This window comes from Macrobrachium nipponense, chromosome 22, assembly GCF_015104395.2.
Source record: "Macrobrachium nipponense isolate FS-2020 chromosome 22, ASM1510439v2, whole genome shotgun sequence".
In the NCBI taxonomy this organism is placed as follows: domain Eukaryota; kingdom Metazoa; phylum Arthropoda; class Malacostraca; order Decapoda; family Palaemonidae; genus Macrobrachium; species Macrobrachium nipponense.
In genome coordinates this window covers 67,752,998-67,774,714 of record NC_087213.1, presented here as the reverse complement: position 1 = coordinate 67,774,714, position 21,717 = coordinate 67,752,998, and the positions used below count along the sequence as shown (strand labels likewise).

At 38.8% G+C, this 21,717-nt stretch overlaps 1 protein-coding gene across 10 annotated transcripts in view; it reads right to left on the bottom strand.

The window, feature by feature from the left end:
* The window catches only part of LOC135198774 (transcriptional activator cubitus interruptus-like), a 605,738-nt gene that overhangs the window by 303,448 nt on the left and 280,573 nt on the right, over positions 1 to 21,717 (bottom strand). For 6 of the 10 annotated variants that reach the window (XM_064226692.1, XM_064226699.1, XM_064226701.1 and 3 more), the window contains one exon: positions 9,440 to 9,596. In XM_064226692.1, the coding sequence (XP_064082762.1) occupies positions 9,440 to 9,596 (157 nt within the window). The remainder of the gene's footprint in view (positions 1 to 9,439; positions 9,597 to 21,717) is intronic. The other 4 variants (XM_064226696.1, XM_064226697.1, XM_064226698.1 and 1 more) reach the window with 1 other exon arrangement.

The following is a 21,717-nucleotide window of genomic DNA, read 5'->3' as shown; positions in this document are numbered from 1 at the left end:
AATTATTGTTTTATAATATTTTTCATAATACCTTAAGATGCATTATCTTCAGGTATCCTTCATTTTTAAGTAAAATTTCATTTTCCTATTACAAACGTTTTCGTTTTGTTTTGTTCAAATAAGCATCGCTGCTCAGTTTCTACTTAGCTTGTGTTTATGGCTTTTTTTTTTCTTTTTTTGAATAGTTCCAATCAAACCTTCACTCTAAGAGTTTACATATCTTTTATCAAACCTCTACAACATTCTACTTAGACGACAAACCTGACGAGAAGAACACCATTTTGTACGGAATTCAGACAGACACAATGGATGTTAATTTGTCTGGCAATGTCTACACAACAGTAAATGAAAAAGGTAAAAAGTGACCACACAGTCAGCATTCACTAGGATATCTTAATCATTTCGGGAAAGCCAATTGCTTGTAGAGACAGGTTACACTTCTTAACAAAACAATGCAATACGAAGTAATTGCTGATCAAGAGCGCACCGTAAAATGGGAACAAAAAATACTCGCGTTCACAATGAGGGTAGATAAAATCTTTGTAAAGGACCAATACAAAAAAATGATCAGATGAAAACAGGTAAATCGCCGCGAAGAATCACCAAAGGCAAACAAGATTCCAGAACGCCAGTCCGCTGATAAATATAGTTAACAATCTGTCTATTTCTTCTTTCATGTCTTCGTCAGTCAAGTCCACATCCTTCCAACGAGTGTTCGCTAAAAGGGAGCATCCCAGTCCATGTAGCTCTCCAACCTGTTGCGAGTCCAGGTGAGTTACTGGACCGATAATTACTCTCAATGGCCACAATAACAGTCGACGATACGTGTTAACATCGTTTGATATCTGCTTTTGTAGTTATTACATCGTTAAGTCTCCGGCTTCCCCGAAAGCGGACGAGTTCCTCGCCCTTATTTGAGGTAGACTATATACCTGGAATGTTTCTGCAGGATCTTTATGGACGGTTTGCAAATCCGGAGAGAAACTGCTTGGGGTGGCACAATACTTCAGCCGGAGACCTCCTGATACGCTGTCCTGATGGGGCTCTAGACCGCCTCCAATCAGACGCTTACAGCCAAGGTATTTAAATGGGGTGAGCGCCACACATGCAACCAAAATACGAATGAGCGCCTCATTGGCGTGGTTGGTATGGTCTTTGCCTGTCACTTCGGTGGCCGCGAGTTCGATTCTCGGTCATTCCATTGAGGGGTCAGAAATGTGTATTTCTGGTGACAGAAGTTCACTCTCGACGTGGTACGGAAGTCACGTTAAGCCGTTCGTCCCGTTGCTGAATAACTACTGGTTGGTTCCATGCAACGTAAAAACACTATACAAAAAAAAAAAAAAAAAAAACACGAATGACTATAACTGGAAGCACTGTGCTTTTTGTGTTCTTTTCGGAATGGAACAATAACTGGAAAGCACTGTGCTTTTTGTGTTCTTTAGGAATTTTTGGAACAATTAATCTAAAATATCTCAACTGAACAGACGAGCTACTACATAAATATAATGCGAAATCTAACATTTACATCATCGCATCACAAATCAGTAGCAGAAGTAATTATGGGAATCGACTATAGTATGTGTCGAAGTATCACTGTATGAAAGGTTACATTACGAAAATATAACAATCAATCGAAAGCGATCAGTGGAATATAAAATAATGGGTTCTGCCTTACGTTCCAATAACTAATCTCAGCAGAAAAATCTTGAACTCACAGAAATTAATATATATATATATATATATATATATATATTCTATATATATAATATATATAATATATATATATATATGAAATATTGTCTACCGGTCATATTTTACCAGATACATATGTAACTGTGGTAACCATAATACATAGGTGAGTGTGTGTGTATGTGTTACTTGTAACTGTAAGAATATGTATCTCAACAGCGTACAAAACTCCTTCACCATACAGACACTTGCGTGTACACAGAGGAGAGTGTACAAAGCCTCCTCCTGACACCTACCTACACGAGGTATGTATTCAGACACGTTGTCGCGGCTTCAGCGGCGGGACTGCGTCGCCCATGTTACCTGGTTATGTGGTCATTAAAGAGCGAATCGCCATGTAAACAAACTTCCCCAGACTAACGAGAATCCTCGTTTCCCCCTGAAACCCCAACAGAGAGAAATCTGCCCGACCTGAGAGAAGAATGTCCAAGTGCGGGACGAAGAAAGCGAAGAAAACTCCCGGAAAATTAAGAGACGTAGGATTAACGACCGGATTACTGCCCTTCTAACCCGCCCCTCCGCCCCCCCATTCCCTTCTCCCCCACCCGCCCCACCCCCAAAGTGTTCCCCATTATACGGGGGTGGGGATAAGAAGGGAGCGTGAGAGATAGGGAGGGAGGAGGGGGTAGGTGGGAGAAGGGTTGGGGAAGCTGTGGTATGATTTTAGAGCTGCTTCTACGATGGTCGGAATTCCTCTTTTTAATAGATCAGGAAGTGGACCTTACGCGCTCAAGAATGGGCCTTGTACGGATTTTCGGAGACGGTGATTACCACGTGTGGTTTATCGCAAGACATCCAAAAGCCATTTCATTTCTGTTTTATTATTCAGTTTTACACGAAATCTTTTAGATTCGACGCGAGACTTGAAGAAAAAAAAATCGAAAAAAAAACCTAATTATTTAACACTTCCTGATACTTCTGAATAATGCCAAGTAGTCGACCATCTATATTTTAGAAATCCTGAAAATGGGTATAAGCTAACAATTAGTAAGACGCGATTTTTTTTTATTAAGAGTGCAGACAAGTGCTTTGTTACGACAAATGAGCTTGCATTTTTTTTATACATTTTCAAAAGAAATTCAGAATTCTACCAACAATTCCAATGATGCTCTGAACTTTCACAAAAAGAAAGTCCTAATCGTAAACGATAGCAGATTTATCCTTTAACACTCATTCGCAAGTAAGTAAAATCCCTTGTAAAATATTTCCTCCAGTACTTCAGGATTCAAAAGAAAAATAATAAACAAATAAAAAAAACGCCGGTGAATGACATTCGGCGTCCGTAATATCCCAAATAATCAGCAACTTCGATATTGAAAGCAGAATCAGTTACATCCAAAATTCATGCATTAGTTTTCAATGAACACCGATTTGAAGAATAACATGGAACTTTCAAAATATGCAAGAAACAGTTACAACAGTGAGTAGCCTGAAAAAAATACCTTCAACTTTGATGATTTACAATTTTACATCTTGTAGCAAATTACTGCTTATGCAGCGGTAACATCTACAAAAGATATAGATTTGGCACACTTTCTTTAATTTCGTGTTCCCAGGGCATCATCACACGTTACAAAATATTTTGAGATGGCGCTGAACTCATCATCGAAAAAAAAAAAAAAAGACAAACGTTACGCCTCAGGTTTCTTAACATAGATGAGAAGTAACTACATAAGAATAGCAAGTATTTATATATATTTATATTAAAAATGCTTAAGTGTTACATATGTACTAATAATGCCTAAGTGTTACGCTAGCACACCGATGTCTACACACGAAGAAAAGAGGGGAAAAGTAAAGAGGGGCGGGTAAGGGGGGGACGCCTGGGGGTGGGGTATCTCTCCAAGGGGTATCTGGTGAGTGAGTGAGGATGTTGATGGCAGTGGTGACTAGTGAATTCCATCCACCGCGATTTAATTTACAACAAATGTGCGCGGTTTCTCGGCTTACTCTGACGAAGCCTAAGGGTCGTAACCCCCTTAGAGCCGAACCTGACCTCAAAAAACGAATCGGAAGCATGTCAAATTACAATCCGCAATTCGCGAACGTCATCCCTAACGAGTACCCTCTTAGCTATAAGAGAGAAGAATCGAAGTACGAGGAGCCATTGCAAATTGATGGCTTCATCAACTTGACCGAGAGCCTCTCACAAAAGAGAGGCGTGGAAGTCCTCAAAGACTTATTTAAGGGAAGTGGGATAAGCCCCTACATCGGCAGGCGGCTCCGAGGTGCGGGCGAAGTGGATGGGCCGACCTATGAAATCCGAGTCTGGTCTTCCTGTGATGCTCCATGGTAGCCCTCTCTCTCTCTCTCTCTCTCTCTCTCTCTCTCTCTCTCTCTCTCGTCCCGACCGCAGTGCATATGGCATCCTTCTGATTGTGGGGACGTGAGGTGAGAACAAGTCAAAGGAAGGAACGAGAAGAATCGGAGGAAGAGAAAAAAAAACCTGGAGGGATAAATAGGCGACAAAGCACAAAGGCGAAGGAAGGTGATGATTTTCAATAGAGCACCTCAATCCAATTTGTACATGACAGATCAAAGGAAAACCTATCCGTCTGCAGGCGTCGAGAAAGCAGCATTATTAACATTTGCCGGCTAGTCTAATAAAAAAAAAAAAAAAAAAAAAAAAAAAAAAAAAAAAAAAAAAAAAAGGTGGGGGGGGTCGAAATTGCCATTGATGAAATCGAACAGGAAAATTCTGATGGCTGCAAGAGACGAGTATGCAGCATTATTACCCTTTGCCGGCTGGTCTAAATAAAGAAAAATAAAGAAAAAAGTGAAAATGGCCGAATTAGCCACTAAACGGAATATCTGCAGGCGAAATGGAAGGTTCTGGCAATGGCTTCCCTTCCAAAACAACAGGAAGGACAAACGGATTAGATCTTCATCGGAGAGTTACAGGAGAAGGATTAACGAGGAAGGATCCCGTTCGTGGCAAAAACAGGAAAAGAGATAGGATGCTGATGACGGGGCGGATAGGCAGCCGATCCAACACTGATAAGCAATGGATTAAGTGGCCACGAAGAGACGATGATAAGTGAACAACAAGGAGACTATCTCTCTCTCTCTCTCTCTCTCTCTCTCTCGCGCGCTTTTTTTTCTTTTTTCGGGTATCATTCGTAACGGAAATAAACATCTGACTAATGAAGAACATATGGAACAGTAAAGATCTCGAAGAATATAAAACTGTTACCTCTGAACAGATGCAAATATCACCGTTATCTCAGGGCATTTACATCTTCAAAGACCTGTCCTTTTCTTTCTTTCTTTTTTTTTTTACACCACAGATGTTCATTCTCTAGACGTTGATTTCTTCACACGACCAGTAACCTCAATTTTAAATTCACACTTATTTCACGAGAAGACCTGCAGTGATTCTTTCTAAATGCGTTACCTATAAGTCATCTGTTCATCAGAACTATATTTCAAGCAAAGCAAATCTGAAGTTATAGCTGATATAGAGATATGTTGGTCTTGAATAATTTCTAGTCTTTGGATGATGACGTTCAGAAAAGGACACAACATGACTGGTGACGTTTTGAAACGCCAGCCAACAATGTTTATCAGTTACACCTAGAATACCCAGAAAGTGGTATGTACACACAAAAAGTCATATACTAATCTTGCAATGGGGATTAAAATCATAGCTATTATATAAAAAAAAGATAAAAAGCCTATATTCTCGAAAAGTCTAATTAAACGTCACATTTTACAAACATTGAAACATATGGCAAAAAATTACTCTAATTCCATTATGGCAGGTATTAAAATTACTGTTATATACGCTTAGTGAAAGTGATCGATAATTTTAACAGGAATACGTGCACATAAGAAGAAGCCGATTGCTGATATTATTAGTTAATATTAAGGACATAAAGAGACAATATTTCCAGCAAGTACAAATACACGTTCGATGAAGATGATTATTAATGAGTTAGTATAATGGGAATAAATAAATAAAAATGAACATACATATATATGTATATATAATATATATACATACATACACACGCATATTATTCAATATATATATCTATATATATATATATATATATATATATATATGTATATGAGTGTGTGTGTGTGTGTTCCAAAATTCCCACTCTACTAAGTAAAAAAAAATGAAAAAAGAAATTAAGAATTAAAATTAAAATAGAGTCGACCGTAAATCCAAAAACGGAGAAGCGATCATTTTGGAAACCGAGTGGATAATAAAGCAAGGAAATTGAAAATGACGGTGCTAAGAAAATATGGGAGAGGCGATGCAGGCATAATCAGTAATCGGGAACCTTAATGTATCTTAATCAGTGTTACAGCGGAAAGTCGTCTTATCAGTGAACCTTATCGAGAGACGGGCGGGGGAGGTGTTTGGGCGTCAGCATGATGAATGTTGCCTTTGGGAGAGGGGGGCGGGGGTGGGGGGGCGAAATCACGGGCCTTTTAAAAGAGACGATAAAAGCAGCACTGGCGATATTACTGGCGTTTCGCTAAGTCAAGACTAAGATTGGATAGAAGACAGAAAGTTCGCATCTACACGCAATTAAAACTTGCTGAGAAACTGTCAAGCATTTTATCTAGTTGCTGCTATTTGACTTTATTTAAATGGAATCAATTAAAAACAAAAAGGAAATTTTGGTTTGGTTACCTGTACTCCTTCAATATGCTTCTATTCGTGCCGAATCGTATTTGGAAGTCAATCCTGTTTAACAATTACGGAATGTAAGCGGAGATCATATTCCATGTATGCGTATTTGGATGTATAAGTTACATAATTACACGCACATTTCCATTCGTGCGCACACGCACACACGCTAGCGCGCACACACACTATATATACAATCCTCAAGGATATGTGTTTACAAGACTAAAAATCTAACTATATCTTTAAAGATACAGAAGAATAAAAAAGCACAAGCTAAAAGTCTAAATCTTTTAATAAAACCACCAAAGAATAAAGACATCTCATTCTACCACAATAATTGAGAAAAACTCCTTGTAATGAAATGACCTTGCGAAAAAAAAAAGAAAAAAAAATTAACCTCCTTCCAACTCTTGCTTGGTTTGGCGTTAATCCAGTGGACCTTAGCCATTTCCCTTTCTTGATATACAAAGAGAGAGAGAGAGAGAGAGAGAGAGAGAGAGAGAGAGAGAGAGAGAGAGAGTTTTGAACGGTTTCCACTCAGATGGAGAAAAGATTATACATGGTCGAGGCATTCCCGTTTTCATTTGCATGAACGTATATAGTATTTTGACATCGTACTAATTAAACCAGGTTAATTTGACCTCTTACCCCTCACCACAGCTACGACCCACAACAGTCTACTACGAACCAGATTCCTTATGCACAGCTTCGACTAACAGAGGCACACTGCAGTTTCAAGAATCTCATCCGGGTTGGGGCTAACGCTGGTCTCCTTAACTGCGAAAAAAACGAGCTACCGCTTGCCTTAAGAGGCCACAGAGAGAGAGAGGAGAGAGAGAGAGAGAGAGAGAGAGAGAGAGAGAGAGAGAATATCCCCCTCCCACCAATATTTGGGCAGAGCGAACAGCGCAACATCATCTAATTGGTCCGCGATGACTCCATTACTATTGACAAAGGACCAGTTTTTACTGCGGCCGTGGGAGTCTAAAGTTTCCCTGCCCAAGACCCGAGGACTTAATTAATCAGCAGACGACGATTCATGGCGATACCGGCCCCGAGGGACGTTGCTCCTGCTGCTATACATCGGCTTCCCCTCCCTCAGGGTGAAGGGCGGAGTTGAGTTTTATATGCTTGCCCGCAAGAAAACACACACACACACATACACTCACACGCACACACACGCTAGTAAAATCAACCATAAATTAATAATGGGAAAAACGGAGCAAAAAGGGAGAAAATACTAAAAAGATTTCGAACTCTTGTTTACATTTTCTAGAAGTTAGAAGTTGTTAGCATATACTTTCGACCACATCAAAATGAGAGAGAGAGAGAGAGAGACAGAGAGAGATTGATGGGGGACTTAGAGGGGGGGGGAGAGGAGAGAAGTGGGAAGAGAGCGGAGGGGGAGAAGGAGGAGAGGATAGGACCAGATATGGACGAGAGAGAGAGTAAATGTGTGCTGAAGTTTTTAAATCTATTAACTTTCTAAAAATGTCAACAGAGAACTCTTACGATCCATCTCTCTCTCTCTCTCTCTCTCTCTCTCTCTCTCTCTCTCTCACGGCAGCATCATCGCCACCTGGCATGTGGCTCGAAGAAAGCTCTTGCAGCCATCTCCCACTTCAAGCACTCAACGCAGCTATTCGAAATTACAGCCGCGAGCTTTCAGAAAGTCTTCCCGACATCAAAGGGAACCTTTTCAACGCGAAGCGCAAAGCAACTACAAAGAAACCTCCAAAAAAAAAAAGTCAGCAAGAGACAGCCGAAGCGATTAACGGCCGCCGTTAAACAAAGACCGTTTACACTCGAAGGTCCCCATAAATCTTACCACTTCCTGACAAATGCACACACGGCATCGGGAACACCAAAAGATTTCGCGCCAATTAACGATGGCTAAAGTTCCCGCCAAATGGATCATACTAATCAACGCCAGCTTTTCCCGCCAAAAAGGCGGCGCTCGTATTTCCCTCAAGTTGTGACACATCGGCACCTCTGGCAAAAAAGAACAGGGCGGCATTATGCGCCAATGGCGGCGTCGATGGCGTAAAGAGGGATATGCGGTCGCTCCACGGCACCTAGCTCATCGCCAGAGTCTTTTTAATGCGGGGCCGCCATTGATATTCAATGGAGCAGAAAAACCTTCAGTCAACCAGTTCCCTGTAAGCTAGGAATATGCGTTGCCAAATGAACCACCAAAGTGTAGCACACCTTCAGCTCTTGCCTGGTGTTCTCGCTTCGTTTATCTCGTAAAATATCTATTTATATACGGTCTTTTCTCTGCATATTGTTTTTCAATCTGTTTATATTTACGCTGCAAACAGTCAGAATTTCACTGATAAATTCGTAACCCGATTGGAATGCTTTAAAGACGCAGAGGCTGCTTTCCGATAACAACAATATTTTTTCTTTTAGTTCAAGGACATATACAAGTTCATGAAGCATATGTCATAGGAATTACCAAAATGGAAATATATAAAAAGAAAACTTAAGAGATTGTTGGTGCTCCTGAAAAAGCACACGTTTTGCATCTATATGGGAATCATACAAAAATGATGATCATCAATTTGTAATATAAACAATCCCAGAAGCATAAAGGTCAAGTCAATTTTACCTTTGCGGAAATAATTCACAATCTATTCGCATCCAAACCTTACAGAACCCGGAAACGACAAACAAAATCAACCCAAGCTATTAATTCTTTTTTTAATAACCAGTTCCTTACATCCACCTCTATGACTGAAACACCCAATGACTGCTAAATAACTAATGAATTATTAAAATGAAAAATATTCAAGCTTTCAAACTGAAGAAAGGACGATACTGAAACGAAACACGCTTCTGTAGGGGCCACATTGTCTGTCAAACACATAAAACATTATTTCAACCTTCTCTTGTAAACTGAAGACCATGCAAAAGTAAGTTGATTTTATGCCAGCACGGGCTCTTGCTCCACAGAGCAGCCCGTAACGAACATCGTACTTAGAGAAACTACAACCTGGACCACCAGGAGCTAGGACCAAAACCAAAATTCGGGGCAGGACTCACCCATGGTGCGGAGCATGTAGGGAATGGAGGCGTGCGGCGGGGTCCCATATGTAACGCCCTTCGTGGGTCCGCTGGTCAACCGGCAAGGGCGGAGGGGGCGGCAGGGCGGCGAACGCTGACCCCAGACCCAGCGGCACACCTGAGGGGGGAGGAGAAACTATACACACATTAGTATGAGGTCAAATTTCAACCGGAAATAAAAAGGGTACACTACCTCTACTCATTTAAAGCACATCATTCAATATTCACATTTAAGTTTGATAATAAGAGCTTTCAATTGATTTACATTTTCCATAAAACAAAAGTTTCCTAGTCATCGTTTACTAACATTCCCTGAAAAATGACAGCTTCCTGTTCAATATGGCAATGCATTAAAACAAAACGAAAGCTTCCTAGTCATCATTTACTGACATTCCCTGAAAAATGACAGCTTCCTGTTCAATAGTCAATGGCATTAAAAAAAAAAGAAAAAAAAAGCTTCCTTAACGTGTCATTTCCCATTTTTCAGATTTCCACACCAAATTTCTCTCTCTCTCTCTCCCTCTCTCTCTCTCTCTCTTCTCTCTCTCTCTCTCTCTCAAAAACTGCATAGGCATTAAGTAGATGTCTTCATATTTAGCGGAAATGATCACCTAATTAACTTGAAAGTTGAAAGTACAGAAAATTCCTTCCATGGCACGTTATAAGTCGGCGTAAAAGAAAAAAAAGAGGGAGAGAGAGAAGAAAAAGAGAGAAAAAAACCATGCAACGCTTTGAAGCCGAGATGGGCGCGTTCACCTTTGATAGCGGCGAAACTGCCTTCCAAAATAATGACGGTACTGTATAGAGCCTGTCTGCTCCCGTGAGATATGCGATCGAAATCCCTTTGTAGATAACGAACGCAAACAGATTGGTCCCGATACCAACAGCCCTTTCACACGCCTTCGGAAATCCTCAGACTTTTTCGTGCAGCACATGCAAACGACACAGTGAGGTGAGACGCCCCTCCGTCCGTTTCATTGGATACCTACACTGCTATTGGCTTTTATGGCGCCGAACTCGGGGAGGGTAACTTTCGCAAAATAAATCTTGTGATTTGCTGTGCCTTTAACCTAAACCATTAAATTTCTTTCCGCTCTTTCTTCGTAACTGAATGGTTTTTCCGCCTTTTCTCGTAAGAATATGTATACACATCTTGAATACGAATCAGTAAAGCTAAATGTCTAACAAAGGTTAGGCTAAATGCGTGCAAGATCTTTTTTATATATACTTATATACACCCACCTGTTGCAGAAATCAGGAGGATCATTCCAGGATAACATCGAATGTTTACGCATTTTTATGGCAAAATTTGATAAAGTAAGTATAAAGACTTTACATTATTTTCTACGTAAGTTTTCTTGATATAGTCTGTATAAAGGTTTTACATTATTCATCCTCTACATAACCTTTTTTGGGGGATGGACACAATTGTTTAATTTAAAGCACAATTACGGCAAATGAATCATAAACTCACAATCTTTGTTGGCACCGCAAAGTCCCTTTATTCAAACACCATTATCAAAATATTTTACGGAATTACTGAACATAAAAAATGGAAAATTTTATGAGATGAAATAACTATCCAGAATCTGTGAAAACTAAATGCGAAGCCTTGTTAACCCTGTATCTCTTATACAACAAAACTATAATCATAATAATATAATAATAAAAAAAAAAAATAATAATATTAAACACGCTGCTTCTGAGAAAATATATACTATATCTTTCAGCATTCTGTAGCATTGCATATTTTAGCTTCAATATCAAAAGGTATCCAGATACACTACGATACTGAGGAGGGCAAGATCAAAGAGAAGCCAGAGATTAAAAATAGCCAGAAAATGTCACGTGAAAATAATGATAATTCCACCTTGACCAGCACACTCATTAGCCACAAAGGACGCTTGCTTATAATGATCTTTTTCTGTGTTATCAGGACAGAACATTTTATCCTCTTTTTACAAGATATAAAGATAAAAATGGCAGAAATTCCGACATATATATATATATATATATATATATATATATATATATATATATATATATATATATATATATATGAATAACTTGATCACGAAGTATATAAAACGTGATGCTATGTATAAATAAAGGTTTTTTTGCCACGAAGGAAAAAAATGAAAAAACGAGTTAGCCGAGTACTTTCGGTCCTATTCGGACCCTTTACTGAATAGGACCGAAAGTACTCGGCTAACTCGTTTTTTCATTTTTTTCCTTCGTGGCAAAAAAACCTTTATTTATATATATATATATATATATATATATATATATATATATATATATATATATATATATCCACACACACACACACACACACACACACACACACACATATATATATATATATATATATATATATATATATATATATATATATATATATGTAAAACCGCTTACTAAGAGCATCCCCATTATTCTTAGGACTAGCATCATGAACCAAAAAACTCGTTTAAAGACTTGTATTTCTATGGTTGCCGAAATTTCTGTTATAGATTCGCTACTGTAAGATGGATTAAGAAATACATAACGAAACTGGCACATCAATACAGAGAGAGAGACCTGCCCAGGGATAGAGACTGATAACGAACTAGGCATATCAACTCAGAGAGAGAGAGAGAGAGAGAGAGAGAGAGAGAGAGAGAGAGAGAGAGAGATCTGCACAGGGACACAGACAGATAACGAACTAGGCATATCAAATCTGAGACGAGACAGACAGACAGACAGACAGACCACCTGCCCTGGGATAGAGACAGATAAAGAAATAGGGATATCAAATGAGAGAGAGAGAGAGAGAGAGAGAGAGAGAGAGAGAGAGAGAGAGGCCTGCGCAAGGTCCGCCAGCCGAACGTAGACCCATCCGTCACTCCCTGGAAGAAGCAGCTTCATAAAATCGGGGGGCGATCCATCACTTTAATTCGCATCGGCAGCGTGGCTTTTTACACGCGCGTTCCAGCTTCCAGCATAGTAATCGAGGAACCAATAAAACGATATCGGGAATCGGCAGGAACTCGTACCTCCGCATTTACGACTCCTTTTTTTTGGGTCCTCCCGAATTCTTCCGGTGACATCAGTGTGCGAAAAGAATAATAGCACGCATAAGGCCCCACAAATAACCAGGCATTGCTGTCTCTCTCTCTCTCTCTCTCTCTCTCTCTCTCTCTCTCTCTCTCTCTCTCTCTCTCTCTCTGTTAAGTGTCTTGGTGTTGTCATTTCTCTCTCTCTCTCTCTCTCTCTCCTGCGCTCTCTCTCGCTCTCTCTCTCTCTCTGTTAAGTGTCTTGGTTTTGTCATTTTTTTTCTCTCTCTCGGTTAAATGTCTCTGTTTTGTCATTTCTCTCTCTCTCTCTCTCTTCTCTCTCTCTCTCTCTCTCTCTCTCTCTCTCTGCAAGGGAACTGTTGTAATCAGTAGGGGTATCAAAACTAGTCGTATATCAGGGAAGATAAAAATCACTCATTGTTCACCCATGTAGCTTTTGTATAATACAAACTACAATGAAAGGGATCAACTTTTGCAGTTGCACGTAGAAATAATTTGCATGATTTTCCACATCCTGTCAGACTTGAAGATTTCCTGAAACTTCATACAGCCAACCGTGGATAAGAGCTATAATAAATACCACTGACAAATCAACAAAACATGGCTCCACGTCTAGTTTGATATACCTTAAATTTAGATAAACAGTTTTCCTTTCTATTCCATTGTTATCACAGACTTACGTGATATACTTGCTTTCATCAGTTACAATTTACAATCTATTATAACCCAACTGATATTGTTACTGTCACAACCTTTACAGAGGTAGGGTATCGGCTCTCTGAGTTCACATCAGTCATCATAAACAAACAGTAAATATATATAAATATGGATATATTTATGTACATATATGTACATACACACAAACCTATATATAATAATGGGTATAAACGCCCTAATTTCTTATTTACCAGGAAGACAAGTTCCTTGTTTTTTTTTCCAAAAAAAAAAAAAAAAAAAAAAAAAAAAAAAAAAAAAAAAAAAAAAAAAAAAAAAAAAAAATCAGTATCGACCAGCCGCATGAAATGAAATTTCGAAGGCAACAATTGGCATCAAATCTTTCAACGGCGAGTTGAAACTGCAATCGAGTTCCCTTCCCAAATCATTCTTTATTATTATTATTATTATTATTATTATTATTATTATTATTATTATTATTATTATTATTATTTGTGCCTCCACTGTTGTAAATCATATCAGGCTGAATGCCAAGAAAATATAGCGCAAAAGCATTTGCAACAACGTCTAATGGAAAGGGCAGGCTGCTATGATATAGCAAGCCCGATGACAGCCACCGGGAGTACGAAAAAAAAAAAAAAAAAAAAAAAAACCGACTCCAGATATACTATTTCTCGAGCGACGCGAAAATATAAAAGACAAATTTATCTCGTTACTGTCCCGAGGCGAAATATGGAGCCTGACAAAAGGCTATAGATAGAACCTCTTCAGGGGAGCAAACGAAAGGAGCAAAAACGATCAATAAGATTAGAATATCTCTGATTACCCTCCTCATACGTCTGATGAAAGATACGAAAAATAAATCGACGGTATAACATTCTCTCTCTCTCTCTCTCTCTCTCTCTCTCTCTCTCTCTCTCTCTCTCTCTCTCTCATTGCACCGTTGGCAGTAGATAAAGGGACGCTGCTGCACGCCATCTCTCTCTCTCTCTCTCTCTCTCTCTCTCTCTCAGTGATAGTTATTTATGTAATGTTTATTTCATCTTGATTTGGTGTTCCCATGCATTATCTCCGGCATCAAGATTTGTCAGTTCTTATGCCTGTCTAACAAAGACTGTCAAAACACTCACTACTATAATTCCCCGACTACAAAGTCCTCCCGGCTTGCGCAGAGACAGACACACGATCGCGCGTAACGCCTTCAGTCATAATGATTTCAACCCGAATTTATTATCTTTCCCGGGAAGGCGGAGCAGAAGTGAGGAACAACGTGAAACTGCGGACGGTTTGTCGTCAGCGTGTTTTATGGAGAGAGAGAGAGAGAGAGAGAGAGAGAGAGAGAGAGAGAGAGAGAGAGAGAGAGTCTCTCGACTGCGGTTTTCTACGCAAAGGCTCTTTTTCGTAGCAGACTGCAGTCAATGATAGTCATGATTAAGGAGGCGAGAAACCTGTTGTTCAGAGCTAAAGAACTAAGAGGCTGAAACAAAAGATAAATAGATTTCATTTTAATCTAACATCTAGAACCCGCTACGCAACTGCTGTTTAAAAATGAGAAAACTATACCATTCCGAGAAAGTAAAAGGAGAGAGAGAGAGAGAGAGAGAGAAGAAAAACTCAATGACAGTATGCACCAAACATCATCAAGGCTGATTTTGTCACACTTATTAGTGCCAATAATACGAAGGGTTCATTGCCATAATTTTTTTTTAATCAAATCTGCCCCGTGAATATCCTCACTCGAACAGCTTTTCTTCGATAACAGAATTCTCTTTAGTTCTTTACGTTCGCTTATTTTTTAATAATTTACTTATATTCTTATCTATTTATTTATTTTCTAATTTATTTTTTCGTTTTCATAAGTGATTTCTTTCTGTATTTCCCCTTGCCTTCTGTTACCTTCTGAATAATAATAATAATAATAATAATAATAATAATAATAATAATAATAATAATTAACCAACTAACTTTAGAAATACGGCTTTCAGATGGCAATAATCCTAGTTATTGGAATAAAACTTGTTTAACTCTTAGTAATAGTTTATTAAAGCTCTAAGTGTTTTCAAATTGCTTATTCTCAATATGACGTCTGTACTTTAATGTTTCCTCACGAATTAGGATACGTAAGTTTGTTATACACACACATATCAGTTCCACACCCTGTTAAAACTAAAGTTGCATACTGGATTAACTCTCCCGTTTTAAAAACCGGTGACGAATGTTACCGAGACCGACTAAGGGTCACAATGAGACCCCAGAACCAGAAGTGAGTACATAATTTACTTCCGTTGCTCATTACCACAAGTACTTTGCCTTCCAGGACCTCATTATGAGGCTATGTTAATCGATGTTTGCTGGTGCCTCTCCCATTTTGAAGGACCTACAATCATACGTACTGCTCTTTACGATGAACCTTATTTTGAGAGATTCTGAACTGGAAGCTTTACTTTTTTATTCACAAAATTAGACAAAGACTTGAAGGGGTTACCTTATTCAATACGTAGGCTCCACGTGGAAGAAAACACAAGTTGCAGAATAAACGAGAAAGTTGCATGAGTGCTTAATGACGTTTACCACACGAAACATATCGTACAAATAAGAAATTATGATAAACATATTCTTGAGCGAGGTTCGTATTTTATATATTTAAACAAGAGTCCGTCGCCGGATAATAATAAAAAAAACATTCCATTTATAACGCTATTCTCCTCTTTCTTTTACCCCATCCTGTCATCTATAGTCAATGACGTTTTTAGTCTCTTTCTGTCTCATACTAAATAAATCATCAGCGTCTAACGCAAATTGTTATACATTACTTAATATTTTGTCACAGTCCATCGTTGTGTTACATTTCACTAATACTTTTTTTACTTCGTTTATTGATCATCCATTCGCTCCACACCTCTCTGTCTGTCTCTCTCTCTCTCTCTCTCTCTCTCTCTCTCTCTCTCTCTCTCTGTAGCTTTAAGGTGTAAATAATATCTACACCTTTATCATCTTGCATCGTTGTGTTCAATTACTAAGTATGTTGTTCATTTCCATTGTCATCATTCAATATTTTTCCATTGGCCACTTCGGTGTTATAGTTTCACATTCTATTATTATTCCCTATTCCCTAAAATTACCAATAGTTCAACATATATTTGCATCTATTCTATTCTCTTACATTTACGCGTGTTGTCACCCAAAAAGAAAGTTAATGCTGAACTATTTCTTAACGGGCAATTTTGCACATCGCAACAACGACCGTCCAACTGTCAATTTATTTTGACCGTGAACGCCTACCCAAGAGAGATACGAAATAAGACCCACTGATCCTGCTGAACACTTCGAGGTGTCCGGTTTAATGAAATTATGTCGTGTAAGTGTATAGGAAGAATTCGTTTCCCGAAATTTATTCATTGTTTACCCGCCAAATTGGTCAGTTCCCTCAAGCCTTACAACCTCAACCAACGACGCGGCTTCTGCTGCCTCAGTGCCAGGATCGTATTTAAGGCAAATTGCTCTGAACCCTTGCTTCAGGGGTTCAGGGGCAATTTCATCACTGAGAGAGAGAGAGAGAGAGAGAGAGAGAGAGAGAGAGAGAGAGAGAGAGAGAGAGAGAGGGCGCAGTTTATATATTTTGCAAGAGAGAGAGAGAGAGAGAGAGAGAGAGAGAGAGAGAGAGAGAGGTCGAAGCTTATATATTTTGCACAAGTCACTGTCATCTTTCGCAAACCGTGTTAGGTGATTATCGGATTTCTAATGCTCTGCACTTTCATCGCTATTAGCTGATCGTATCACAGTGTTCACTGCAGAAAGACCAAGCAGGGAAAAAAACAATCGTCAAATACCCACTGAATAAAGTCATCCACTGACTTTCCCGAATAGTACCATCAACAAAAGGACTGGATAAAGGATAAAGCCGAGATTAGCCATCAAGGAATTTTACCTTCCCCTGTCATGAAAAAATTTCCCACATCATAACAACGCAAATTAAGGGAAGAGATGTTCTCAACACATGGGAGAAAAGAGTCATTTCAAAAAGAGAGAGAGAGAGACTAAAAGCAATCGAAAGGGAGGATGGTCTAAACAAACAGGAGGAAAATTTCTTCAGAGAGAGAGAGAGAGAGAGAGAGAGAGAGAGAGAGAGAGAGAGAGAGAGAGAGATTTGGAAGCAGCGAAAATTACTGCGTGTTCTCCTTTGGCTTTGACACTAATGTAAGTTTAGGACGACGCTAACGCCGCCGTTGATGTCCCGGGGAACGGTTTGCTGTGATAACCGAAGTACTGCTGTAATTCACTCGGGAAATAACATTATATTTGGAAAAGTACTCAGACACCAGCGTGTAACTAAAAGGAAATGCACATATAAATTCTCTCCTCCTTCCCGACTTGTACGAAAGGGGACGGAAGGGAGGAGCATGGGGGTGTGTGGGGAGGGGGTCGAATGCGCAGCTAATTACGTCGACGACGAGGAGGAAGGGGTTCTAGATGTTGGTCTATAGGCCTATCGAATTAGGCATCGATAGGCCTGAAATGCTGTGAATTTTGTAAGTGGACGAATACCATAGTGCGGATGCATCTGAGAAGTAATGCCGGAAGGAAGATGTTCTCCTAAGATTGACCTAGGCCTAACCCATTAAAATAGGCATCGATAGGCATTGAATTCACAGCTACAAATACACATGCTGAATACCATTATCTACACAAAACTACACATCTTAAACACATAATCTGGAAGTATGACTCGACGCTAATAAAAGTCCAGCAGTAATATTCTGACAAATTTATACGCCAACCAAACAAAAACAACAACGAGGACACGTCTAAATGTCGTAAAAATAACTGTTCGGAAACTGCAAGGTATTTGTTAACAACTGTACCCCAGAGCAAACACCTTTCACTGACACTGCTTATATGACAGTAAGCCTTAAACAGGGCATATTTCCCCTTCGGCACTTGGGGGTGGGGGGTAGGGTAGAATGACTCTCCTCGGAAGGTGGTATAGGCTAGGCTTAGTTAGGAAGTCGTGGTTTGTTCTCCCGAGTTGTTTCGTGTCGTCATTTGCTCTTGTTGTTGTGCCCATGGCGGACAAATGATCTTTTCCTTGTGGGTCTGATTGCTATTATTAACACGAAAGATACTTTCGATCTGACAGACATGGGCTAAAGGTCTTTTAAAGAAGAATTCTAATCTCTTTTACACCTTAAAGGAAAAATTAAATGTTTGCCAAAAGCAAATCAGGCTCATTTCATGGCACTCTACTTTTACAGCTACTTGAAATATATATATATATATATATATATATATATATATATATATATATATAGAGAGAGAGAGAGAGAGAGAGAGAGAGAGAGAGAGAGAGAGAGAGAGAGAGAGAGAGAGAGAGAGATTTAGCACATGCAATACAGATTAAGTTCTTGAAGAGCATAATAATATACATAAGAGCTTCCAAGAAAATCGGTACCTTAGCAATAATAATTGAATTTTGTGCGCACATTTATTTAGCCCAGACACAAGTCGACTTTTACTGTTGCATGCAAAGCCTAAATTGCAATTCAAACACATTTTCATATTACCAATGTATTAATTAAAATTTAGAGAAAACGTCAGGCCCAAAATAGACAAATGCCAACTACAATAATGAGGTCCATCAATTTTAATTTCCTGTGGTAAAACTTGAGCTCAAATTTATACTATATAATAATCCTTTGTCATCCCTTGATAGACAATATTGACTTTATCATTTGAGCTAATTATTCAATAAATAAGACACGAAAAAAAGAAAAAAAAATCGAGCATATTCGCGAGTAGAAGATCCCCCCAAGTCGCCCACACGCCAACAATAACTTACAACAGCGAGATTTAGAGGCCAAACATCATCAGCAGGGTCTAATTTATACTTCAGTGCATAAGTTATCAGTGAGTTAAAACGTGATAAGGTTTAATCTTCCGTAATTATCATTTTGGACGATAAAACTGGTTACGCCAACTTTTTTTTTTTTTTTCTTTTCCGTAACTTAAATCTTGGCCCCATCCCAATTTCTGCGGGCGCAATTTATCAGTGCGTCTCGGCGGAGGAAAAACGTCGATTTTCTGCAATATTTCAGGAGGTTCTATTGTCGGCCTCTGACAGTCCCTGTGTTTAAGAGGTGAAAGACGGCGACTTCCTTTCGAGTCGAACTTAATCATGTAGATTACATCGACGACATTCGGTGTGTGGTACAAGCAGCTGTATTTCATATTTGTAATGTTACCTTTCGAGTGGCTGAAAATAATAGGGGAAAAAAAAATATTTTCCATTAAGCTGAACTAAACTGGGGACCCAAGCGTGCTGAGAAAAGAGAGGCATACACAAACTATTGTACAGAAAATAGAAGCATACATAAACTATTATAGAAAAAGGGGAAGCATAATTAACTGTTAGAGAAAATAGAAGCATACATAAAATGCCGTGCAGAAAATAGAAGCATACATAAACTACTGTATGGAAAACAGAATGGAAAACAGAAGCATACATAAACTATTTTACAGGAAACAGAAGCATACACAATCAATTATACAGACCTTAGAAGCATACATAAAATATATAGAAATAGAAGTGTACAATTGTATAGAAAATCAAAGCATACATACACTATTGTATAGAAAATAGTGGTATACATTAACTACCGTTGAGAAAATAGAAGAGCATATATAATTATTCAATACAAAACCCAACATGATCATTATACAACAGAAGCACTGCCAAATTTAACTATACAGGAACAGGAGAAAATATTCCTACTCCAATAAATAAATTGACAAGGAGGACCTTACAACAATAATAGAACAATTAAGACAACAGAATCATCACTAAACCAGTAACAAAAATAATATATAGAAATCTCAATAATCTGGCGAAATATGCAGCAGCGTCAAGGGACTGAAAAGGCCAGGACAATATCTCGCGAGACCTTTGCCATCTCGTGACGGGTATGGCTTTACATGACGATGTGTGTGTGTGAGTGGGGGGGGGGGGTGGGGGGGGGGTGGGGGGGGGGGGGGGGGTTAGAGATAAAAACCGAATTCAGCACGTGCATTTCAAAATTTGCTGGGTACGGAAAATATGCAACGAAAGCGAGAAACTATTACATAAAAGCTGAGTTACTGTATTATGTTTAAAAAATTATTAGCACAACGGAAAATGAGGGGTTAGGGTGGATTTACACGGACCCAAAAAACTGGTTCTTTCTCTCTCTTTCTCTCTTTACTTCTTGTCATAAAAAGGTTTAACTATGTGGCATCACATCGGGCAAATAATAATGATAATAACAATTGAGATACAAATAAACCACGAGAAAGATGTTATGAATCGATAAGAAAAGTTGGAGACATGCTTAGTATATGATACAGCAATATAAGAAATGAATGTGGTAACGTCTCTCTCTCTACTCTCTCTCTCTCTCTCTCTCTCTCTCGCACATCTCTCTCTCTCCTCTCTCTCTCTCTCTTTTGAGACAAGCCCTCAACTGAAAAACTGCTTACTTTGTTTTGGGTCCTTGTCTCTATCTGGAACTGGGATTTTTAGTATCACTGTTTAATATGATTATTTTCACCTCTGTATATTAAATTAAAGGATTAAAGGATTTCAGCTTTTGCCGCTTGGATAGCTTTGCTACTCGCATCCTTGTGTTCTTTAGAAAAAAAAAAAATTATTAGGAACGAACAGCAGTTGGTATGGTTATTCCAGTTTGTATCATTACTGCTACACACGAGGATTTTTTTAAGGATCAGCAACCCATTCGCGGTTCATTATCAACGCAAAAAAAAAAAAAAAAAAAAAAAAAAAAAAACTCTTTGAAGACTAAAATAAGTGCAAAAAAGGAAAACCTTAGAGACAAATGTACCTAATAAAATTAGGTAACCCCGTTCCTTAAATCTATTGGTCTGGTTTAACAGACCGTGAATCTTTCAACTGTAATTCAAGAACCTCTCAAACATCTGCATTGTATTTTATGAAATGCATGACAGTGAGCTGCAGTTTCAAGACGTCCTGTTCGAGATGGAACTTTTCCATAACCCGTAGTGTTCTTTGCAGGAACTTTTCCATAAGCCATAGTATTTTTTGCAGGAACTTTTCCATAACCCATAGTGTTTTTTGCAGGAACCTTTCCATAATCCATAACGTTTTTGCAGGAATTTTTCCATAATCCATAGTTTTTTGCAGGAACCTTTCCATAACTCATAGTGTTTTTGCAGGAACTTTTCCATAATCCATGGTCTTTTTGCAGGAACTTTTTCATAACCCATGGTGTTTTTTGCAGGAACCTTTCCATAATCCATAATGTTTTTGCAGGAACTTTTCCATAATCCATAGTTTTTTGCAGGAGCTTTTCCATAATCCAGTGTGTTTTTTGCAGTGACTTTTCCATAACCCATAGTGTTTTTTGTAGGAACTTTTCCATAACCCAGTGTTTTCCATAACCCATTGCGTTTTTGTGCAGGTGCTTTTCCATAACTCAGTGTTTTCCATAACCCATTGTATTTTTGTGCAGGAGCTTTTCC